The sequence below is a fragment of the Callithrix jacchus genome, chromosome 11, assembly GCF_049354715.1.
Source record: "Callithrix jacchus isolate 240 chromosome 11, calJac240_pri, whole genome shotgun sequence".
NCBI lineage: Eukaryota > Metazoa > Chordata > Mammalia > Primates > Cebidae > Callithrix > Callithrix jacchus.
The window spans coordinates 124,421,313-124,447,655 of record NC_133512.1 but is presented as its reverse complement, the minus strand read 5'-3'; the positions used below and the strand labels follow the sequence as shown (position 1 = coordinate 124,447,655).

Below are 26,343 nucleotides of genomic sequence, written 5' to 3'. Positions count from 1 at the left end.
TTTTATAGAGTCATGAAAAGAATTTTGATCCAAAAGGGCTCAAAAAACAAATCATCTTAAAACTGTTCTTCCTTTCAGCTCTGTTACAAGAGGACCATGTTTGTAAATATGAGTGTACATTTGGCTTTTGTTAAATTTTGTTTTCATACAATATGTAGGAAAGTATTGCATGAATACTTTCATACTGAGACCAGTCAGTTATTTATCAAGAAAAAAGGTCAAACTCAGAACAAGTTTTCTTCCTCAACTAGAGATCTGTCATTTTCTTACATTAAAATGCATACCATCGTATAAATAAAAATAAGGACTTACCTGAAAACAGACTAAGAAAATTAATGGAGAATTGATAGAGAAAAGAAATATTTTTCACAGCGGTTCTAAATACTGCTCAGGGAAACTGGGATGAAATACTGAATCTTTTTTCTTTTCTTTCTTTTGTTTTTTTGTTTTTTTGAGATGGAATCTCATTCTGTCACCAGGTTGGCAACCTCCGACTTCCTGGCTCAAGCAATTCTCCTGCCTCAGCCTCCCATGTAGCTGGGATTACAGGTTCGTGCCACCATGTCCAGCTAATGTTTGTATTTTTAGTAGAAATGGGGTTTCACCAAGTTGGCCAGGATTGTCTCTATCGCCTAACCTGGCCAACATGGTCAGGATCTGCCCTCCTCAGCCTCCCAAGGTGCTGGGATTACAGGGGTGAGCCACTAAGCCTGGCAGAAATACTAAATCTTGATTAAGGAAAATAAGCAAACCAAGTTATGCATTTTTAATGACTCAGGTTTCTTTGTTAGTAATATTAAAAATTGTTAGATTCTTATACAAATAAAACCAGAAACTGAGATAAATTAAATATATAACCATATTAATTAAAAGTCAACCTCATTTGAACTTACCATCATTACTCTAATAATTTTTTTTCTTTTTTTTTTTGAGACAGAGTCTCTCTCTGTTGCCAGGCGCCAGGCTGGAGTGCAGTGGCATGATCTCGGCTCACTGCAATCACCGCCTCCCGGGTTCAAGCAATTCTCCTGCCTCAGCCTCCCAAGTAGCTGGGACTACAGGCACATGCCACCATGCCCAGCTAATTTTTGTATTTTTTTAGTAGAGACGGGGTTTCACCATGTTGGCCAGGATGGTCTCGATCTCTTGACCATCTGCCTGCCTTGGCCTCCCAAAGTGTTGGGATTAGAGGCGTGAGCCACCATGCCCAGCTATTTCTTAATAATAAAAATGTGTGATCGTCATTTAAAATGTACAAAACAATAGAGTTGTGTACCACAAGCCTAGAAATTGTAAGAGCATTGCTTCATATTTCAGAATATTATTGTTTACACTGCATCTCTTCTGCAGTGTGTTTAAATAACCAAAGTGCAAGAGAGAAGAAAAGAAGCATCTGCTTGACATTATTTCTGTCACCTCTACTACAAGCTACTATAAACATGACCTCCTAAAACATACAACTTGTGAAACAGCACTCTGCTTTTCAAAACAATACTTCCAACTGTGCTGGGAATGTTTTATCCTGCAGAATTGTCATTTTCAAAAGATATTCTGTGATGAATCTATATGTATAAATAAAACAACATGATTCTGCAGATCTGATATCCAAAAGAAAAATAAACAATAGGTGGCCTTAATAATTAGTGATAAAGACAGCCAAGAATTCCATGGACTATCAGCTAATCTAATTTTAAATAGTGTTTCAATTCCCAGCAAAACATGCTAATGGACCTACAGAAACTAAATTGACCTATTTTTAATCTTCTCTTCCCCAATCTCTCTGTAGCTGATGTCATAGGGATAAAATAAAGTTGTCCTAAAAGCAAAAAGAAGGGAGATAAGTATAAAATGTGAAACTAGGTAACATTTTTCCAAGAAAACACTGACCACAGAGTTAGGAGACACTTAAGCATGTGTAGTTTATTAGAAAATGATGCTGGGCAGTATGGTGACTCTGGGAACCATAAAGCACCAAACACAGAGGAAGTCATGGGATGCTAACCTAAAATCGATAACAGATTTCATTGTAAAAAATCAACTGCATGCTGGGTACGGGAGCTCATGCCTGTAATCCCAGCACTTTGGGAGGCCGAGGTGGGTAGATCATGAGGTCGGGAGATCAAGAGCAGCCTGGCTAACATGGTGAAATCCCATCTCTACTAAAAATACAAAAAACTAGACAGGCGTGGTGGCACGCGCCTGTAATCCAAGCTACTAAGGAGGCTCAGGTAGGAGAATTGCTTGAACCTGGGAGGCGGCGGTTTCAGTGAGGCGAGATCATGCCACTTCACTCCTGCCTGGGCAACAGAGCGAGATTCAGTCTCAAAAAAAAAAAATCAACTATATTCATGCCATTGATATCATTCCCCACTTTCCACTTCTTAGGTGAACATTTGTTTTTCTAGTTTTGCTTGCATTTAACATTATTTAATAGATCAGCATTTTGTGGGTTAGCTCATTTGTTGCTTTAATATTTGTCTCTTAATAAACAGAGAGACGTAAAAGTAATCCTGTATGGCTATGCTTTGTTGATACCATAAAAATCCTTTAATTCAATAAGCATTTATGGAGTCAATGGTGTGCTGGGCACTGTTTAGTTACTTTGAATACCTCAGTAAACAAAAGAGAGAAAGAAATATTACCTTCCTGCAGCTTACATTGTAGTAGAGAAAGTCAGATAATTAACAATAAACATAATACATAACTGAACTATATGTTAGTTGGTAAATAGTATGGCAAAAATTGAACTTGGTAAGAGAATAAGGTATAGTGAGAGAAGGGAGATGTGGGAGCAATTTTAAAGAGAAGAAAAAATTTAAGTAGAGTTTTTCAAATCTGCACCTTATTCCTTTGGCTCAGTATAGTTCTTAGAAAAGATTCCTGCACTGGACCACTTCTAAGCCTGACTAATGAAATGTGAGAGCTTAAAATTGGATTAACTGCTTGCCTTTCAGAGTTTACTTAGGCTTAAATATGGGGTCTGAGGAGCAAGGCTTGCTTAAAGGGCTACGGATAATTATTCAGTTTAGCTTGGCTGATGTACAGGCCCTGGGACAAGTGGCGTATCTGTTCTCTCTGGTGTCCTATAAACATGCACTGCACCATCATCACTTAACATGATTTTACTTTGTTGCTGGATACATAACTCCTGCTTAAAATACTGTGGACACAGAGAACAGATTTGTATTACGCTATGGTAGGAAAATATCTGCCTTAGACAGACATAGCAACAGAGGATGTCAAAACAATTTTATAAATATGCAAGCTTCTCAGACCATGGAAAATAAAGTTTTAGCTTATATTCTCTGCCTAACAATCTACTACCAACTGAACAGCCCTCCTAAACATATTGGCAACAAAGCACAGAATAACAATTCATCATTTCACTTAAACATTGACTCAATGCCTAATTTTGTTTTCAATAGGTAAAATATAATTCATAAGCTAATTATTACAATTGTTTAACATTTTTGAAGAATAGAGAAAAGAAAAAATGTTCTGAGCTTTTAGTTCTGAATGTTTACATATAATGATAATGGTAGATTTGTACATTATAAAAGTTATTTGATCTACGAGTTATTTTTTCCATCAATAAATTTAAATGATAGGTTGAGCATGGTGGCTCAAGCCTGTAATCCTGGCATTTTGGGAGGTGGAAGTAGGTGGATTGCCTGAGCTCAGGAGTTCAAAACCAGCCTGGGCAATATAGGGAAACCCCATCTCTACTAAAAATACAAAAAAAAAAAAAATTATCTGGGCATGGTGTTGCATGCCTGTAGTCCCAGCTACTCAGGAGGCTGAAACAGGAGAATCCCTTGAACCTGGGAGATGGAAGTTGCGGTGAGCAGAGATTACACCACTGCACTCCAGTTTGGGTGATAGAGAGAGACTCAGTCTCCACAAAACTAACTAAATAAATACATAAGATAAACTCTTATTGGAAAAATTATAGTATAATTAAATGAATTATGTTTTGTGTAAAGTTTTGAAAAACAGAAAACAATTGACCTTTTATATTTCACTTAGCAGGAGAGCTGAGGCAGGAATGATAAGGATATGCCACAGGTAACATGCTATGTAGTTTCAAATTAGACATCCTTATGTTATAAGCCTGAAAAGTCTGAGAAAAAGCCAGTAATGAAGCCATTTGGCAAAGCCATTAGGTAAGCCCAGAATTGAATTTTGAGTCAAAAGAAAGCCTCATAGTTCTAATCTGACACTAAGTTTAATCTATTAATCTACAAATAAATCATTAATCCTGAAATTAAGAAAGTGAGAAGCAGATGTCATCCTCAAGTTTGAATTTATCTCAGAGTTAAATATATGGGGAAAAAAAAGAATAAAAATAGAAGTTTTCTTTTTCTGCCATAAACTAAGCAAGTCAAGTTTCAACAAAGAAATTGAAAACTGTTCTGCATAAGATTGTATTTACTTTTCTTTGTCAATGAGCAAATGAAAATGGCAGCATGGGGAACCAGCAGAGAGGATAAAAGGAAAGAGCTATAAGCCTCAATGCAATTTTTGAGAGAGCTATAAATTAAAGTGTCACATTGTTAGTATTTACTCATAGAATAAAAATTATGGGTAGGGGGAGCTTGAGTTTAAGCCAAATGGTGACTTGACAGTCTGAATTATTATGCTATAATCTTTTATCTTAATGCTTCACATACATTCTTCCTCCTAGGAACTAAAGATGTCTGTCAGAGGTGTGTGTTTGTGTGTGGTGGTGTACAAACCCAAAGACATATAACTAGATAAGCCCATATGCACAGATCAGCAATGAAGAATTATGTAAAGCATCAACAGGAAGCTGTACAAAGAGTATTAGTGTTTGGATTCCAGTGATTTGCATGAAGTATGAAATTTGAAGTTTGGGGGAACACAATTTTAAATGTATGACATTTGTTCTTGCTCTAATATGTATTGTCCCTGTAATAAAACTTGCACTCATGAAAAAGAATTATCTATTTCTCATCATTCATGGTATCTAATAATGTACATTATAACTGGTTTATTTAATATAATCCTAGAAAAATGATACCACAGGTAAAGTAGATTTAAAAAGAAAGGTTAACCAAAAACCTGAAAAAAGTTCCCAAATTACAAAGAATTCACTTATATGTTGAATTGCTATTTCTATCCCAGTGCATTCTGATGCTTATTTTATCAATGAATTTTTGTTATCCTTTGTTATCCTCGTTTTTGAGACAGGGTCTTACTCTGCCTGCCAGGCTGGAGTGCAGGATCATGATCACTGTTCAATGTAACCTCAACCTCCTGGGCTCAAGCAATCCTTCCATCTTAGTCTCCCAAGTGGCTGGAACTACAGGCACACCCCATCATGATGAGATACCTTTTCCTTTTGTTTTTTGTTTTTTTTTAGAAACCGGGTCTTATTATGTTGCCCAGGCTGATCTTAAACTTCTTGGCTCAAGTGATCCTCTTGCCTTGGCCTCCTAAAGTGCTGGAATTACAGGTGTGAGCCACCATGCCCATCCTATTGTATCAGTAAACTTATACTAGCCTGACTGGCATAAAGAAGACTTGCTTTAAAACTTTTATTATTTTATTATTTAATCCTAAGACTGTTGTTATATTTAAAGAAAAATTTGCATTCATTTGCATATACAGGTCGAGTATCCAACAAATGAAGAATAATTTAACATCTCCAACATATATTGCACTGTTTTAAATTCTAACAGTTACCACAAAGGTCAGCAGAAATTATTATGCAGCCTCATTTATGCTGTCAGAGGCAAGTGTTAGATAAAGCTACTTACCTCTAAGGTGAATGACAGCACCACGTCAGACTTTGACAGCTGAATCTCATTCTCATCCCCTATGTCCAAAAATGCAGAATTCTGTGAACGTTTTAATTTTTGTAATTTAAATTCTGGACCTCCTTTAGAAACTGGAAGACTTTCCAAATTGGCCATTAGCAAATTCACTGAAGACCGCAACTCTTCTATATACATATTCTCCATATCTTTTGCTATAAATTGGGGGAATTTTCTTTCCTTGAAAATAATTTGTAAAATAATAGTGTTACATAAGTCATATTTCATCATAAAAATGTATAATGTATATACTTCACTGTCTTAGAAATTACAAAACTCTCAATATATCTACCCTACTTGAGCCATTAGGTTTTAAATCCTCAGACATTGGCATTTATAATTATATCTAAAGGTACTTCAGATATCTTATTGAGGATCACTGCAGAACAAAATGATAAAAAATCACATATATTTTCACATTAACTTTATTTGTGATAAGATTTGCTTAAGGAAAAACAAACTCTGAAAACATGCATGGAAGATATTTTAGTGTATAGATGAACCTTAGTTAGCCGCTAGTAGCTTTGCAATGCTTAGGATAACTGGTATATAAGAAAATATTGAGGACACAACTGCTTTGCCAGTTAGGAAACAAACATTCTAACAACGGCTCAGTTTCTTACCACAGATATGCATTGCTGGGAGAGTATGCTTTTCATAAATAGGCATTCAAACTTAAAAACTCATATTATTGAAGAGTGATATGGTCATAATTCTAAAATTACTAAATTTTCACATTACATGAATGTGCCAAGATCTCTTGTGGCTATAAATTCAGTTTTTCACTAAAGGCTTAAAGTTAAGTTTAAAGCAAAAGGAAAATTTATTATTAAAAATGATTAAGGGGAAAAAGTAACAATATCAATTTGGAAGATTCTATTTCTTGCTAAATTATATCAGCATTACCATTCAATACTTTAACTCTGCAATCAGACTTGTTTCTTCCGCTTGATTAAAAGGACATTCCAAATATTGATATTTAGATAGCGCCAAATCGTTTTTAGAGAATATTATTACAAATTTATATTCTTCAGAACAGCAAAAGAGAGCACTTTGTTCCCTCACACTCTTGGCTCTTTCTTTAATGTTTGCCAACCTGGCACTTAGATTTTCCCTCTTAAAGACAAAGGGTATGTAGTTTTACAACATAAAGCACAGTATGAAATGATTTCCGCTGCTCAAAACCGGCTGGAGGATGAAAGCCTAAAGCAGCCATCTTTCAAATGACTGCTGAATGCTCCAGAAAATCACTGCCTTTACTGTTGCCCCTCTTGACATCACTCAAAATCTAACCTAAGAAATCTACATGTCTCTAGTACAATTGGAAAGCATCTAGTGTGCTCCTGTCAACCTGCATCTAGTCTCTGACTTGCCTGCACCAGTTCATTCATGCGATGGGAAGGAACATCTGACACCACTTCACAGATCAGTCCCAGAGTCTCAGGCCACCTGTTTTTCTTCTCCCCCAGGATAACCTTCACATATTTCTTTTTAAACTAATTTACATATAATCAAAATTAAAACTACATAATGACACAGACAAATTAAATATCTACATTAAAAATTAACTTTCCCAAAGAAAGTTCTTAAGTATCCTTTAAAAACTTCTCTAGAGTTTGAGGCAACATTCAAAAATAGCAAATTTGTATCCTTAAGAAAACATGTAATTACCCAGCTATAGAATACCTGGCTTTCCTTTGACAGGGAAGGGGAGGAAAGGAATTGTTTTTAGAATAATTTTTCAATATAAGCAAAGAGGGGAGAAAAAAGTAATATCATCCGTAAAATACATATTTTATGTTTTTGGATTAACTTTAAGGCTGTCAGAAAAAGCATCCAAAACTGAGAAATAAGGCAAACAATGAGGAGGCAGGTTCAATGTCACATGGAGGTGAAGGCCATCCAATGATCATTTGCAGAAAAGTTCTTAGTTCATCTTATTATTTATTATTGACTAAAGGTTCAAGACAATAAAGTTACATGTTACTTTGTAAAACTGCATCTGAAAGAGATGTAAATAATGTTTGCCTGGTGAATAATATCAGTTTCAGTTTAAATCTGTATTAGAAATTAACCAATTTTTAATAGAATCCATTAATCTTATCTTAGTAATACCCCCAAACACCTAGCTTCTCATATGCTCTTGGCCTGGTCTTAATATCTATCTTGTTTGCTTATTAATTATGCATTGAATAAAATCTCTATTGTGTGTCCATTTTATATTTGCATGAAAGTCATAATTTTTCCCATTAAAAAATTATAGTGTAACAAAGCAAAAGATGAGCATATCATATATCTGACAGTCCTGATGTGCCAATGCTTTTCTTTCAAATTTTCAGCATGTTATGGAAAATCTAGCATTAGGACAAAAAAAAAAAATCTATTTGTATTTAGCTTTAACAATAAGCACTTCATTAACTATCATCTGTCAAACAGGAGAAAAGCAGGCAACACCAAAATTGACTCTTTTATCAGTATTTTCAAACTTTTCAAGGACTATACCAGATTTTTATTTCCCTGAAAAAGCTCAAATACTGTTTTAAAGCTTTGAGGTTTGTTGATAATATTTCACTGAGTGCCTGCTATGTGTTCTGCTCCAGGCCCCTGGATAGAACCATGAAGATAATGGACAAAAGTTCTCTGCTGCCATGGAATCTATATTTTACAGACTTCATAAACAAGGAAATAATTTCTTATGGTAGAAAGTGGTAAGTACCATGGAGAAAAAGTCTAGAAGGGACATAGAGTGAGTGATAAGAAGGGCTGTAACTTTAAACAAGGTGGTTGGAGAAGGTCTCAATGAGGAGATGATGCCCTTTGAGCATAAAAGTGGATGAGGAAGTATGATGATTAATTTTGTTTGTCAATCTGGCTAGGGTATGGTGTCCAGTTGTTAGGCCAAACACAAATTTAAATGTTATCAAAATATTCTTTAGATGTGAATAACATTTACAATCAGTAGATTCGGTAAATCAGATCACCCTCTTACATCTGTAGTTGGTCTCATTCACTCAGTTGAAGGATTTATGAGCAAAGACAAAGGTTTCCTAAAGAAGCAGCAATTTTGCCTCAAGACTAAAACACAGAAACAGTGCCTGAGTTTCTTGTCTGCCAGTCTCCCCTACAGATTTCAGACTTAAGCCTGTAACATCAATTCTCACCTGAACTTCCAGCCTGCCTACTTGTCCTATGAAATCTCAACTTGCTAATGCTCACAACTGTGGGAGCCAATTCCTTGAAATCAATCAGTCTCTCGCGCTCTCTCTCTCTCTCTCTCTCTCTCTCTCTCTCTCTCCTTTCCCTCCCATGTGTGCATGTGCATGCCCTGTATTTTATAAATATATATACAAAATAATATGTATATATGTATAATACTACTTTTTAATATTATGTACATATTTATTATGTCTAGAGAGATACAGGTCTAGACATATGAATATATAGATAAATCTATTGGCTCTGTTTCTCTGGAGAACCTGACTACAGCAGGAAAAAAGCCATGTAAATGTCAATGGACGTTAACTGCAGGTGAACAGCCAGGTCCAAGGCCCTGTGGCAGGTAAACCAATGAGGTCACCAGAGCCAAAGTGGATTGAGCAAGGGGAAGAGCTTAGTGAAGGATAAAGTCCGAGGGGTAATAAAGACTCCATCATACAGGACTTTGCGGGCCATTTTAGGAACTTCTCTTTTTCTCTCAGCAACACAGGGAATCATCACAGATTTAGTGCAGAACATCACTGGCTGTTGTGTTAATGGAGATGAGTGGAATCCAGGAGACTAAAGGACAGAACAATGATCCAGACAACAAAGACCACATTTTGGAAGGTGGAGGATGGCAGCCATCTTCACATTCTGGAAATACTGTGAAGATAGAGATAAAAGAAATTCCTGGTAACTTTTGCATGAGGTAGGAGAAAAAGGAATCAAAGATGATTACAAGTTTTTTGGTCTGAGTATCTGGAAGAACTGTACTATCAAGAACTGACCTGTCTTGACCACTTGACTGAAAACTGTAACCTCCCACCACCTCCTTCCTACACTCCTCATATCCTATTTTTTCTGACCTGTTTTCTAAGTAACAATGATCACCATCTATAATTTAGTTACATGGCATAATTACTGCTTACTGTGGGGCTATTCCAAATAAAATGTAAGCTCCACCAGGGCCTGGCAGAAATATTTTTGTCTTGTTTTAACCCAATATATCCCAAGTACCTAAGACAGCACCCAGGTCTATAGTTGGTGTTCAATAAATATTTGCTCAGTGAATTTGATAGAAAAAAATAGGTTCTAAAATGTTAAGTAATGTGCTTACTGTTATATCTAGAAAATAGCAATCATGAATTTGTTCACAGTTCTTTCTGTACATATTTTGTCCACTACTTCCTAATGACCTCTTGGCTAAAGTACTAAAGTCAACATTTCCCTTGAAGCAGAGATTTTTGCCCTGCAGTTTTATTGTTATTATATTGTACTGTTCTGTGAAATGTGGTAAGGGGTGTTTCTGATTGCCAATTAATAGCTATTTTTTAACCACACTTCTGGCATTATCAGATTGCAGAGGCAACAGGATGTTAGGGAGCGAGCCCAGACTCTGAAGACAAGGCCAGTATTTGAGGCCTGCCTCAGCCACTTACTTATTACGTAATCATGGTGAAATAAATAATCTTGTCTAAGCTTCAATTTCCTCTTCTATGAAATTAACTTCATGATATCATTTGCCCTTACAAGGTTTTAGGATTATTGTAGGAATGTAATTCAACAAGTTCAGTAAATTGTTATTAGCCTTAAAAACATTTCATTAAGAGGGCTTCACTTTGGTGACCGTCAAGCCGAAAGCGATTAAACCTGCTCAATCTGCTGTGTCAATATTTTCACCAAAAGGTATACTATTTTTAGAGGTGTATTTTGTCTCCCAACCCCATCAGTTTCTTTCTCCATGCTTTTTCCACTTTACCAACATCTCTAATGAAACCATTAGAGTTCTCTCAAGGAGAGAACTAAAACTTTCTTCTGACTCAGCCTAGGAGTTTATGAACATGCCTTCTCCTTTTCAGACATGAACCTCAGAACATGTCTGAGGCTTTTTTTCCAGTCTCATAACTCTCCAGAAGTTCACTTAAACTTTATTCTAAAGCATCAGATATGACAATGTACCCAGTCTCAGGTACAATCTATATATAGGTGGGTATTTTTCAAATGCTGAACACAGATCCACTGTCCTGCCCACTGCTGTCGGGCATCTCTCCAGGTTCTTTGTTAGCTTTAGGTCTCAGAAAAGCAATTTATTTTCCAGCCAGTCTCAGTACAGGATAGGATTAGGCATTAAAATAGTTTTCTTTCTAAAGGTTCCAACAGCTTCAAGCTGCTTGGTTTCTACTATATGAAGTCCACATTCAAATCTCTAGAATGAAATAGCACCTTTGTAGAAACCCAGAGAACAAAAATAAGGCATGGTATCCTTTTAGCCACTGCTCTTTGTGCAAATGTAACTCTTTGGCCCCTGATTTATAGCACAATGTGTCTCCACTCATCTGGAGATTCTTCCCCATGATCTTACAGTTTACTGACATTCTTGTTACCCAATTTCTCTCAATTTTTTATATCATTGTTTATCTCTAATTTCTCAGTTTTCTCTACTTTTTAATATTTAAATATTAGCATTTTTAAAACTATATATATTAATATTTACAAATACACATTAACTTTGCAGAAGCACAAAAATAATTGTCAAAATTAGTATGGGATATAACTTCTTGAATGCTGGAAGGGTTCACTATCTTGATTTGGGAGGTAGCTACACAGGGTATATTCATAAACATTCATAAAATTGTAAATTGAAGATGTGTGCAGCTCATTGTATACATGTTATGAGAGAGAAAGAGAGAGTATCCATCAAATATTCGAAGTTTTTGCTTAGCAGAAAGGAAAGGGAGAGAATCTTATATTCAGAGCAATCAACAGCACTGTAATTGCAAGTCTATTGAAAAGAATGAAAATTTTCATACCACTGAAGTAAGTTAATCAATCAATTCACTAAATAATGATTTAGACAATTAGTTCCATTCTTTCTAAAAACCTTAAGTACTAGAAAAACTCATAGCTTTTGCCTGAAATCTATTTCTATTCATGATACATTATGATCACACAAATAAAATAAGTACAATATAATGAATTTCTTGTATCAAACATACTTATCTGCCAGACTTTCTACTAGATACTTCAAATTACATTTTTTCATGTATTTAGTCATTTAATTAAATATTAGTTGGAACCACCATGTGGCAATAACTATGCTGTATACTTACGAATATGTTACATGATCTTGCACGGAGGAGTATTTTCTCCCTGGTTATATTTTGCTTAGCACAACATTGAAACTCTTATAGATATGGCAGTTTGAGAAACTCAGGCATTGCTTTAAAAAATCTATAAAAGTTATCATTAAAATTAAACAGTTCACATATTAAGAATGAATATGTAATATGAATAATACACTCTGTTTAGATAACATGCATTCAGATATTTGGGATTAAGAGGTCTATGTGTAGAGGAGAAAATGTTAAAATTATGCTGGCTCTTTTTTTTTCACCTATACAAAACACTCTTTCAGCTCACAGAAATCTAGGTAAAGAAAGGAATGGGGTATACTATGTCCAAGTAAAAAATTTACCTTCGCCATTTTATCTGCCAATTGCAGCCGGCCATCAAGTTCCCTTCTGATCTGGGCTGCTTGTTCATCTGCATTATCCAGCTTAAAAATAAAACAGAAGTTACACATATGTAATTACTTAATGGCTGTGACCCACAGACTAAGGCAATAAATGACTAAAAAATGTTTAATAGATTGTATCAAATATCTATTACAAAGAGAATACAGGAGGTTGTTTCATTTGAATCCAGTTAAATTTCATGGATACTTTCTCATTGCGGTTTTATTCACAAAACCACAAAATCAAGAAATCCTTCTGTCTTTATGAAGGTCAATTCTAAACTGAAATTAGATTTCTTGATTTAGACTTCAAGAAATCTTAATTATTACAAAAAATTCTTTCCACAACTTGTCCACAACAACTCTAAACCAAGAGGTCCTTTTTCCTTGAGGTTACATTAAGTTGTCATTCGGTTTATTCAGTCCATCCTGCTGTCTTTTGAAGATCAATCCTAAATAGTTCCAGAGAGATGAACCTCCTGTTTTGTTCTTTCAAGTTCTTGTCATGTATTTCTGGAGGATGAGATGCTGAGTAATGTTTCTCTTCTTTGAACTTAAAAAAATTCCCTTCGTTTTACTAATAAGTTTGTATTAGTGCTAAACTACAAAAGTATTCTTTGACTGATATAACTTCCTACCACTTAAGTCTTCATATACTCTTCGTTTTAATACCAATGGACTAAGACCGCCAAGAAATCCTTCCATTCTTTTACAGACTGGCACCATATTAGAAATCCATTCTCCTGTTCTAAATTTGACCGAAAACAGTAAAAGTATTGTCTCATCAATTTTTTTAGAAATCTCCCATTTACATGGGACATTTTCATTTCATGAAATAATCCTTAACTTTTGCTATAACTTCTTTTCATTTTACAAATGATACCTTTTCACCTATTCACTCAATATTTATCAGTTCCTTTATAAAAATATTAAACTGGGGATGATAAATATTAATTTTTCTCTTGACTTTAGTTTTTTCTCCTTTCACCCTCTCATCACAAGGAAGCCTGGACTGCCCGATACACTTTAGTAAAGGACCATCTAAAGATTCGATTAGGACTGAGCATAACATTAAACACCAAGGATAATAACAGTTTGCCCCTTTCTCGAATTAACCAGCTTACATTTTTAAAACACCTTCAAATAAGAAAGTCCTCAAAAAGATGAGTAGAAGCAAACCAGATTAACAGGATGCTGATATAGCAATTTATGTGAAGAGTCAAAAAAAAAAAAAAAAAGATGTTCCTTTAAGAGAACACTAAAAGTCTGGAGTAGAGGAGGTAAAACTAGACACATACAGTGTTTCCTTTGGAATGGGATCCCAGAAGAGGCAGAGTGGGAGACAGGACTGTAGAGAGAAGCAGGGAAACTTCATAAGTTACTCTTCACAAGTCACATTAGAGAATTTGGAGTTAGTTCCAACCAGAATGGAACTTCCTTGAGATATTTAAATGAGGGAGTGAGATATAGACCAATGGAACAGAACAGAGGCCTTGGAGGCAATGCCACACATCTATAACCATCTGATCTTTGACAAACTGACAAAAACAAGTAATAGGGAAAGGATACCCTGTTTCATAAATGGTACTGGGATAACTGGCTAGCCATGTGCAGAAAGCAGAAACTAGACCCCTTCCAGACACCTTACACTAAAATTAACTCCAGATGGATTAAAGACTTAAACATAAGACCTAACACCATAAAAACCCTAGAAGAAAACTTAGGCAAAACCAACCAGACATAGGCATAGGCAAAGACTTCATGACTAAAACACCAAAAGCATTGGCAACAAAAGCCAAAATAGACAAATGGGACCTAATTAAATTCCAGAGCTTCTGCACAGCAAAAGAAACAATCATTCGAGTGAACTGGCAACCAACAGAACGGGAAAAAAATTTTGCAATGTACCCATCTGACAAAGGGCTAATATCCAGAATCTACAAAAAACTAAAATAGATTTGCAAGTAAAAGACAAACAAACCCATTCGAAAGTGGGTGAAGGATATGAACAGACGCTTTTCAAAAGAAGACATATATGAAGCCAACAAACATATGAAAAATGCTTATCATCACTGGTCATTAGAGAAATGCAAATAAAAACCACATTGAGATACCATCTCACGCCAGTTAGAATGGCGATCATTAAAAAATCTGGAGACAACAGATGCTGGAGAGGATGTGGAGAAATAGGAACACTTTTACACTGTTGGTGGGAGTGTAAATTAGTTCAGCCATTGTAGAAGACAGTGTGGCGATTCCTCAAGGCCTTAGAAATAGAAATTCCATTTGACCCAGCAATCCCATTACTGGGTATATACCCAAAGGATTATAAATTGTTCCATTATAAATACACGGACACACTAATGTTCATTGTGGCACTGTTTACAATAGCAAAGACCTGGAACCAACCCAAATGCCTATTCATGACAGACTGGACAAGGAAAATGTGGCACATATACACCATGGAATACTATGCAGCCTTAGAAAACTATGAGATCATGTCTTTTGTAGGGACATGGATGAATCAGGAAGCCATTATTCTCAGCAAACTGACACAAGAACAGAATATCAAACACTGTATGTTCTCACTCACAGGTGGGTGTTGAACAATGAGAACACATGGACACAGGGAGGGGAGCATCACACATTGGTGTCTGTTGTCGGGGGACTAGGGGAGGGACAGTGTGGCATAGGGAGGTTGGGGAGGGATAATATGAGGAGAAATGCCAGATAGAGGTGACAGGGGGATTGAGGCACTAAACCACATTGCCATGTATGTACCTATGCAACAATTCTGCATGATCTGCACATGTACCCCAGAATCTAAAATACAATAAAAAATACATTTAAAAAATGAAAACAAAAAACTAAAAATTGGGGAGTGATATGAGCAGATGTAAGCTTTGGAAAGGAAAGATTACTGTGTCTCTAGCACAAACTACAGGTCAGAGGCAGAAGGAAGTCTTCTTATTTTGTTCTCTTTAATAGATATACACAAAATATTAAATTGAGGATATCCATGTTAATTTTCTCTTGGAAAAAAAATACATATGTAAAAGCCTGAGATTACCTGTCTAATATATGTTCCCAAGTTGATTTTTAAAAAACCAAATTCATTTTAAAGTAAGTTAAAAAATAACAGACAAGATTTTCTTAAAGTAAATCCTCATTATAAAGGAGTTTCTATGCCATCTTACAAAACTAATAAACTTAATTTTAATTAATATGATTAAAAATCAAAAAGAAATGAGTTTATCTTCACTGTGTCTAAAACAAAAATGATCCAAATTAAAACCTAATGTAATTATGAAGAAATATAATATGCAATAAGTATGTGTTCCAGGTTAACAGAAATCTCTCACTTCAAGCTCCTAAAAACTAAAGAGAACCATAAGATTGAAACTATAACAATACATAAAATACACTAAATGTAATATGAAATATAATCTTTGCTTAAATGCTGATACATAGTTCTTACAGAGAAATTAAAGTTACTTGCATAGAAAGGAATTATATTTTTCTCACACCTCCAACAAAAAATAGCATTTAATATCTTTATTTAAATAAAAGGCCATAATTTTTCAAACGTCACTAGAAACACTATCATCTTTCCAGATTAATAGCTCTTACTTAATTTTAAGTAAAATTGTTTGAATTATTTCTGAATTTTGGGAGTTTTATTTGGAAGAGACAATTTACAACTACATGTTTTTTCTTTTTGTAGAGATGGGATTCTTGCTGTTATCTAAACTAGTCTTGAACTTTTGGGCTCAAGTGATCCTCCTGCCTCTGCCTTCCTAAGTGCTGGAATTACAGGCATGAACCACCACCACCTGGTCTATATTTAAAAAAAAAAATGCCTTGATGAAATTTTTCTAAAAAAAAAAAACACAACCACCACCAAAAAGTAGAGCATTGGGACACTACATTGTCTTTAAAAACAAAACAAAACAAAATTCAGATCGGGGGGCTACATGTGCAGGGTCGTTACATGGGTATATTACTTGCAGTTGAGGTTGAGCTTGGAGACATACATGGTACCATCACCCAAGTGGTGAGCATAGTATCCAATAGGTCGTTTTTCAGTCCACATTTTCCTTGGTCAATCAGTCCCCAGTGTCTACTATTTCTATCTTTATGTCTATGTCTATTCAATGTTTAGCTTTTCTTTATAAGTGAGAATATGTGGTATTTGGATTTCTGTTCAGGTGTTAATTAGCTTAGATAATGGCTTCCAGTTGCATCCACATTGCTGCAAAGAATATGCTTTCATTCTTTTTTAGTGCTGTGTAATAGTCCATGGTATGTGTGTGTACTTATATATTTATAACATTCATAAATATTATCAATATTTTATGTATATATAAAATATTTTCTTTATCCAACCCACCATTGATGGGCACCTAGATTAATACCAGGTCTTTGCTATTGTCATTAGTGTGGCAATAACCATATGGGTGCCAGTGTCTTTTAGATAGAATGAGTCATTTTTCTTTGGGTACATACCCAGTAGTGGGATTGCTGGGTGTAATGGTAGTTCTGTTTTAACTACTTTGAGAAATCTTTAAACTACTTTCCACAGTGGCTAAAGTAATTTGCATTACCATCAACAGCATATAAACATTTGCTTTTCTCTGCAGCCTCACCAGCATCTGTTTTTTTGTTGTTTGTGTTGTTTCAACTTTTTGATAGTAGCCATTCTGACTGCTGTGAGATGGTATCTCTCTCAATGTGGCTTTGGTTTGCATTTCTTGATGATTAATGATGTTGAGCATTTGCTCATTTTTTTTGGCCCTTGTACATCTTTTGATAAGTGTCTGATTGCACACTTTGCACACTTTTTAATTGGATTGGTTTTATTTAATTTGTTTAAGCTCCTTGTAGATTCTGGATGTTAGTAGATTCTGGATATTAGATCTTTGTGAGCTACAGAGTTTGCAAATATTTTCTCCCATTTTGTAGGCTGTTGGTTGATTCTGTTGGTAATTTCTTTTGCTGTGCAGAATCTCTTCAGATTAATTAGGTCCAACTTGTCAATTTTTGTTTCTGTTGCAATTGCTTTTGTGGACTTAGCTGTAAGTTATTTGCCAAAGCAGATGTCAAGAAGGGTATTTCCTAGAATTTCTTTTAGGATTTTTAGACCTTGAAGTCTTTCCTTTAAGTCTTTAATCCACCCTAATTTTTTGTATATGATGAAAGGTAGGGGTCTAGTTTCATTCTTCCACATATGGCTAGCCAGTTAGTCCACCACCATTTATTGCAGAGTGAGTCCTTTCCCCATGGCTTATTTTTGTTGATTTTGTCAAAGTTCAGATAGTTGTAGGTGTGCAGGTTTATTTTTAAGTTCTCTATGCTGTTCCATTTGTTTAAGTGCCTGTGTTTATGTACTAGTACAATGCTGTTTTGGTTACTGTAGCCTTATAGTGTACTTTGGAGTAGGGTAGTATAATGTCTCTGGCTTTCTTCTTTTTGCTTAGGATTGTTTTGGCTATTTCAGCTTTTTGGTTCCATGTGAATTTTAGAACAGATTTTTCTAATTCTGTGAAAAATCATGTTGCTATTTTGATAGGGATAGCACTGATTCTGTAAATTGCTTTGGGCAGTATGCCATTTTAATGATATTAATTTTTCCACTCCATAAATATGTAATATTTTTCCATTTATTTGTGTCATCTTTGTCATTTTCTAAGCAGTGTTGTGTAGTTCTGCCTGTAGGTGTATTGAAATTCTATTAATTTTTGTACTTTTATTTTGTACTTTGAAACTTTACTGAAGTCATTTATCAGTGTGAGAAGCCTTTTGGCAGAGTCTTTAGGGTTTTCTGTGTATAGAATATCATTAGCAAAAAAAGATAATTTGGCTTCCCTTTTTCCTATGTGGATGCCTTTTATTTCTTCCTATTGCCTGATTGCTCTGGCTAGGCTTCTAGTACTATCTTGAACAGGAATGGTGTGAGTGGGCATTCCTAACATGTTCCAGTACTCAAGAGGAATAGTTCTAGCTTTTCTCCATCCAGCATGATATTGACCTTGAGTATTTCATAGGTAGCTCTTATTTTTATGAAATGTTTCTTCAATGCCTAGCCTGTTGAGGGTTTTTATCATAAATTGCACTTTATTGAAGGCTTTTTCTGCATCTAATGAGATTATGTGTTTTTTACTTTTGATTCTGTTTATTGATTTGCTTATGTTGAGCCAAACTTGCCTCCCAAGATTACTGCTTGATTGTGGTGAATTAACATTATTGCAATGCAGCTATATTTTGTTTGCTAGTATTGTATTGAGGAGTTTTGTGACTATATTTATTGGGGATGTTGGTCTACAAATTCTTATTTCTTTGTGTCTCTTCCAGATTTTGGTATCAGGATGATGCTGGCTTTGTAGAATGAGTTAGGGAAGATTTTAAAAAATAATTTCAGAAGGATTGCTTTCAGTTCTTTTTCGTACATCTGGTAGAATTCAGCTATGAATGCAGAGCTAAGACGTTGTTGTTCCACAGCTCTTTTTGGTTCATATTTTCAAAAATACTGATTAAATTTCAGCATTTGTTATTGATCTGTTCAGGTTTTTATTTCCTGCCTGGTTCAATCTTGGGAGATTGTGTGTTTCCAGTAATTTATTCATTTCCTCCAGATTTTATATTTTGTCTATATAGAGGTGTTTAAAATAGTCTCTGGGGATCTTTTTTTAATATTTCTATGAGATCATCTGTAATGCGATCTTTGTCATTTCTGGTTACACTTGCTTGAATCCTTTTTCTGTGTTAATACAGCTAGCAGTCAATCTTGTTTGTGTTCTCAAAAAACCAACTCTTAATTACATTAATTTTTTTAATAAACCTTTTCATCTTAATTTCATTCAGTTCTTTGTTGATTTTAGTTATTTCTTCTGTTAGCTTTGGGGTTGGATGGTTTCCTAATTCCTCTAGATATAATGTTAGATCGTTAATTTGAGAGCTTCCTAACTCCTTGATGAAGGTGTTTCACCCTATAAACTTTCCTGTTAACACTGTTTTAGCTGTATCCCAAAGATTTTGGTAAATTCTGTGTGTATTTTCCTTAATTTTAAGGAAGTTTTTTATTTCTGTCTTAATTGTTCACTCAAGAATTGTTCAGGAGAAAGTTATTTAATTTCCATGTTTTATGTAGGTCGAAGAGATCTTCTTGGTATTACTTTCTACTTTTATTGTCCTGTGGTCAAAGAGAGTGCTTGGTAGGATTTCAAATTTTTTAATTTATTGAGACTTGTGTTATCACCAAGCATGTGACAATCTTAGAATATGTTCTGAGTACAGATGAGAAGAATGCATGCTCTGTGATTGTTAGGTAGAGTGTCCTGTAGATGTCTGGTAGGTCCAATAGGTCTAAGGCTGAGTTTAATTCTGCAATGTGCTAGTTTTCTGCCTGGATAATCTAATGCTGTCAGTGGGGTGTTGAAGTCCCTGACTTCATTTGTGGCTAAATTTGTTCACAGGTCAAAAAGAACCTGTTTTATAAATCTTTGTTCTCTAGTGTTGGGTGTGTATATATTAAGGATAGTTTACTCTTCCTGTTGAGTTGAACCCTTTATCATTATGTAATGCCCTTCTTTGTCCTTCCTCATTGTTATTGCTTTAAAATCTATTCTGTCTGATATGAGAATAGCAGCTCTCACATTCTTTCTCCATTTGCATAAAAGATCTTTACTTCTTTACTTTGAGCCTGTGGTGTCATTACATGTGAGATGACTCTCTTGAAGACAACAGACAGTTGGTTATTGTCTTTTTATCCAGCTTGCCATTCTATGCCTTTTAAGTGAAGTTTTTACATTCAGAGAGAGTATTGATATGTGAGATTTTGATCTTATTTTGTTAGCTGGTTGTTTTGTGGACATGACTGTGTAAATGCCTTATGTTAACTGTGGGCTGTATACTTAAGCATATTTTTGTGGTAGCAGGTTTTGGTGTTTCATTTCCATGTTTAGCACTCCCTTAACGACCTCTCATAAGGGTAGTCTAGTATTAACAAATTCCTTTAGTGCTTGCTTATCTGAGAAGTATTCTATTTCTCCTTCACTTAGAAGCTTAGTTTGGCAGGATATGAATTTCTTGGCTGGAATTTATTTTATTTAAGAAAGCTGAAACAGGCCCCCATCTTCTTCTGGCTCCTAAGTTTTCTACAAGAGTTGTGCCTATTTTTTGTTTTTGTTTTTGAGATGGAGTCTCACTCTGTTGCCCTGGCTGGAGTGTAGTGGTGCAATCTTGGTTCACTGCAACCTCTGTTCCCCAGTTTCAGGTGATTCTCCTACCTCAGCTTCCCAAGTAGCTAAGATTACTGGTGCACATCACTACACCTAGCTAATTTTTGTATTTGTAATAAAGACAAGGTTTCACCATGTTGGCCACACTGATCTCAAACTCCTGACCTGATGTGATCTTCTTGCTTCAGCCTCCCAAAAAAGTGCTGGGATTACAGGCATAAGCCACCATGTCTAGCTTGCCTTAAATATTTTTTGTAGTTGAACTTGGTGAATCTGATGGCTATGTGCCTTGGGGATGGTGATCTTGTATACTATCTTGCCAGAGTTCTCTGTATTTCTTAAATTTGTATGTCCAACTTTCTAGTGAGATTGGGGAAATTTTCATGGGCGATATCCTCAAATATTTTCAAAGTTGCTTACTCTCTTTCCTCTGTCAGGAATGCCAATGAGTTGTAGATTTGGTGTGTTTATATAAACTAATATTTCTCAAAGGTTTTGTTTATTTTTTTAAAATTGCTAATTCTTTTTCTTTTTGGCTGGCAAAGTTGATTTGAAGTATTGGTCTTTAAGCTTTGAGATTCCTTCCTAAGTTTGGTCTGTTCTGCTGCAATGCATGTGGCTATATTAAGAAATTTTGTTTTGTTTTTTTGTTTTTTTCCTAAGACAGGGGCTCAGAAGTGGAACCACTGTGCTGGGAGCACCCACTGCCAAGTCCTGCTTGGCTAGAATAGTAGGGGTGGGTGGAATAACCTGCTCCAGTGTTTGGGTGCTCCCTGGGGAAACAGAGCTGTGCCTGCCTGCCTGCAGAGTTCAGGCAGAGGTAGGGCTGCTGTGCTAGAAGAAGGGACCAAGCCTTTTCCGTCAAGAGGGAGTAGAGCAATCTGACCGTCTCCAGCACCATGACTATAGCCTCTGTCAGGGAAATGGTACCCGGTACCAACCAGACTGCTCTGGATTCCAAGGCCTGTGGGTGTACCCATGGACTTGAGTGTTGCCTCTGCAAAAACTCTGGGTAGCTCTGTGTATCAGGGTAGAGGCCCAAGGGGGTCACAGGATTTTTACATTCTCAGGATTGCACAGGTCCCTGTGGGAAATGTGGATCCCCTGAGGACTCTCATTCACTCATTCTTTCCCTGTGTTAAGGAGCTTCTTCTGGCTCCATGCTAGTCCCAGCTAGGCAGCTGCCCAGGTTCAATCTTTTCTGTTCTCAATGTACCATTGCTCACTTGATGTATCCTGTCATAGTTTCTTAGATGACCTACATAGAGAGTCCATGTTTACTTGTCACTATTTCCTCTCCAGTAAAGTGGTGCACAGTAGCTCCTTCTAGTCCACTACCTTGAACACTATGTCCTATGTGTCTTTTAGTAGACTTCTCTTCATAAAGCTAAATTTTCAGAGGTCAAAGTGTACTACCTTTGATGACTGCTTGTGTGATTTTGTGAAATTGGAAAAGCAGATTTCCAAGCAACATATTTACCAAAAAAGAGAAAAGCTAATGAAGGCAATGGATAAAACTTAATCAGTTATCTTTATTTTATGTAATGTTAGAACTGAAGGGGGTAAATTAGTTGCTTAATTTTTTTTACATGTAAGAATCTTAGTTTAATGTTACATGTTCTCTTTTCTTTTGAGTTTTGAAATGTTCTTTTTTTTCCTAATAATTTATTTAATTGAAAGTTTATATAATTGTTATGAACATTTTCCTAAAGGCAGACTTCTTCAATTGAGACAATTGTAGATTCACATATAATGGTGAAAAGTAGAAAGATATCCATTATACACTTTTCCCAGTTTTCCCCTAATGGTAGCATCTTATAAAACTATAATATTCTACCAAAGCCAGGATCCTGACTTTGGTGATAGAATCACCCATCTTATTTAAATTTTCCCAGTTTTACGTGTACTCCTTTGTGTGTGTGTGTTCAGTTCTCCACAATTTATACTTACATAGGTACATGAATAACCATCACCAAGACACTTCACAGTTCTAACACTGCAATGAACCCTCATGATACCCATTTATACCCACACCCTTCTCCCTCTAGCCAGTCCCCAGTTGGTTAGTTTTAATAATGCTGTGCCCCATTTTACAGAATACTTGAAAATAAATTATACTAGGCCAAATATGATTTTCTTTTAATTGTCATTAGAAAATTAGAGATGTGTTCCCATGAGTGCTCATAAATGTTGAAGACTTCTAACCTTTTCTCAATCTAAATATTCACTGCCTGGGTGCTCTCCACAAAGCCTATGATTATATGCAATATCTAGTCTCTAATCTTTCAAGTGTGTATCTATACCACAAATCTCTTACAAGAGTTCCAGACTTACATTTCCCATTGCCTACTAGAGTTCTGGCTTATGTGAAGATAAGGCACACTAAACAAGCCCACAATAGAATCTTGATTTTCAGTCTCATACCCTAATCCTTCATGAGTAATGCCACGTGATAAATGGCATGCCTCTGTACCAGTTGCTCAGGCCCAAAACCTACACATCATCTTCAACATCTCTCTCCCTCACAGTCCACATCCAATCCACCTAGAGTCATGTAGAACAAAACCTAGAACCACATAGTTGAGACCTAGGCAGACCAGAATGCAGGTATTTTCAGGTATTATCAGTCCCTGGCCAGGTCTCTCTTTCTCTCCCTTTCCTCTTCTGCACCCCTTCTATTTCTTTGTGTGTTTGTGTACATTACAGTGTTTCTCTAGGCACTTCAAGCACTATTTCAATTTGCCAGTATGGTTGCAAACTCTGTCACAGTGAAAATAATTATCTTTCTTTCCTGAACCATAAGTAAAACTTAAATAAGTGCACACGCACACACACACACACAGAGAGAGAGAGAGAGAGAGAGAGAGAGAGAGAGAGAGAGAGAGAGAGAGAGAGAAGGGAAGGGGAGAAGAAATACATAAAAGCCTGAACAGACAATTATAGATCTAGGGCATTACAATTAAAAATGTTTCCATGTTGTTCCCTAACAAATAAGAAAAATTTTTTTAAAAAAGTAAAAATGTTGTTGACCCACTAGATCCTAGTGCTGGATTTAGGCTATAAGATACATAAAATAAGAATATGTGAACTCTGGGGGTTGTAATAGAGGTCAGAGGTGAGGCTTTACTCTACCAGGGCAATTTCATCTTTTAATGTCATTTTCTTTTACTTCTAACTTATGATTTCAACATTTTATTTAAAAATAGATTACTTTCCTCACAAATGTCTTTTCCTAGCAGAGAATATTCTCCAGGTCTTTTTAAAAGGGCTGTACATCCTTGACCATGACAAATATCCAATGTATCTATTTTTCTGTGCTAAGCTTCTAGTTTCTATTACACAGATAATTTTATCACTTCAATTATCAAACTATTTCACTGGCTTGACAAATATTTACTAGGGAAAATATACTTTTATTTTCCTCCTGTTTATTACACAGGGATTACTGTTTCCACATTCAGAATTGTCTATGTTAGGGGATTCTTGAATTGGACCTTTGGAAATCTGTGAAACTACTGAAGTTGTGAGCAAAGTTTTTTAAAGATGCATATTTTTCCCCTTGGGGAATTATATGAATTTCATAGCCTACCCAAGGTTCTCAAGAGGGTGATTAACTGAAAAGAGATAAAGAACCATGCCTCTTCTGTATGAAGGCCTCTATTATTTCATTCTAAAAAAGGATTTTTGATACATATACCAGGGAAAACGGTCACCTCAGCCCTGCACATCTTCCAACTTATACTTACAGAGATTTTCTAAATTTTTGTAAAGGAACACTAAGACATAGGGTATTAATAATGTTAACCTCAATAGTACATGATTTTATTAATTCTATATACATGTTTTCTATACCTACTGTATAGCATACTCTGTTGTAGGATTTTCAGTAACTACAAAAGTTGTGGCTCTCTAGGAGTTCATATTGTATGTTTAAAAAAAAGTAATAGTGAAACAGATGTTATGGGTATTCAAGAAAAAATTTTTCTGGACTGGTAGCATCAGGATAGATTTGCAAAGATAGAAATATTAAAAATGGAGAAATTGAGGCCCGAAGTGGTGGATCACTGGTGTAATCCCAGCACTTTGGGAGGCCAAGGCTGGTGGATCACTGGAGGTCAGGCATTCAAGACCAGCCTGGCTAACATGGTGAAACCCTATCTCTACTAAAAATACAAAAATTAGGTGTGGTGGTGGGCATCTGTAATCCCAGCTACTGCAGAGGCTGATGCAGGAGAATCACTTGAACCTAGGAGGCAGAGGTTGCGATTAGCCAACATCATGTCACTGTACTCCAGCCTGGGAAACAGAGTGAGACTCCAACACAAAAAAAAAAAAAAAAAAGAGAGAGAGAGAGAGAGAGAGAGAGAGAGAGAGAGAGAGAGAGAGAAATTGATGATCTAACGTAACAGTCTGTTAGACTTCCCTTACAAATATCAAACCCTAGGCTCTCCTTGCCCAGTTACTCTCCTGTTCCTTGGGAGCAGCTCTGGGAAATACGAAGGCCTTTGAGATCAGCAAATGTCCCTTTGCAGAAGTCCTAGGGAGAACTGGAAGCTGTGCTGGCAGTCAACTATCTTACAATTAAGAAAATGTTAAATACAGCATAAAATAACTTTACTAAGTTTCACCCAACAGCTTTTTTTTTTACAACTTGTTATATTGCTCTTCTAATACTATAAAAACTACAAACATCAAACCCTTGAATTTAATTAAACTTACTTATATCTTAAAGAGAAAAGATCTTTTAAAAAATGTTTTTCACTCTTTAGCGTCATTGCCCGCTCAAATAAATCTGTTTTCTAGAACCAAAATAAATGTTCTTATATTAATATTGTCAATCACTGAAAAGGGGGATTAATAACCGTGTTTTTCCATAATGATGTTTTTGTATATGCTAATCCTAGTTAACTGCACTCTTCCTTTTCCTACTGAAAAAAAATCAATCAGTTTTTCTCTTAGTCCCCACACTAATTACAGCATACTCTTTTTGAGTGAATTGCATTCTGCTATTTTCTTATATTTATCTTTATCCTTTATCGTGAAAATATTAGACTAGGGTTTATAGATGTTATGTAAATTTGGTGTCTTCCTGAGGTTAATTCCTAGCTGGTCCACTGTATTTATATTATCTGTAAATCACTAGGTTTATATTACAATCTGTAAATTACAATTATCTGTAAATCACTAGATAAGATATTATAAGAAATAATCAGTACAAACCTAATGCTGATTCCAAAAGAACATTGTTCCTAACACTTTCTTGTTTACCATATTTACCAGCTCAGTGTTTCATTTGGCAATGCCAAATATCCATGCATTTTGCAACACAGCCTCACAACACTGGTCAAAAGCTTTATTAAGTATCAGCAAATTAATTTACCTTATCAATAACTATTGATCCTCCACCATCACTTGAATAAAAAATTATTTACAATAAAGATAGAGCACAACTCAATCCAACTGACTGTGATCATTTCTGCTGTTTTCTTTGCTGGCTCCCTACTCTCTCAGCCCATAAACACACACAAGCTCTGTACTCAGCTGTTCTAGACTTCAG

At 35.6% G+C, this 26,343-nt stretch overlaps 1 protein-coding gene across 16 annotated transcripts in view; it reads right to left on the bottom strand.

The window, feature by feature from the left end:
• CADPS2 (calcium dependent secretion activator 2) overlaps positions 1–26,343 on the bottom strand; it is a 564,672-nt gene that overhangs the window by 312,424 nt on the left and 225,905 nt on the right. For all 16 annotated transcript variants that reach the window (XM_054237741.2, XM_054237742.2, XM_054237744.2 and 13 more), the window contains 2 exons: positions 12,511–12,591; positions 5,781–6,017 (listed from right to left, as the gene is read on the bottom strand). In XM_054237741.2, the coding sequence (XP_054093716.1) occupies positions 5,781–6,017; positions 12,511–12,591 (318 nt within the window). The remainder of the gene's footprint in view (positions 1–5,780; positions 6,018–12,510; positions 12,592–26,343) is intronic.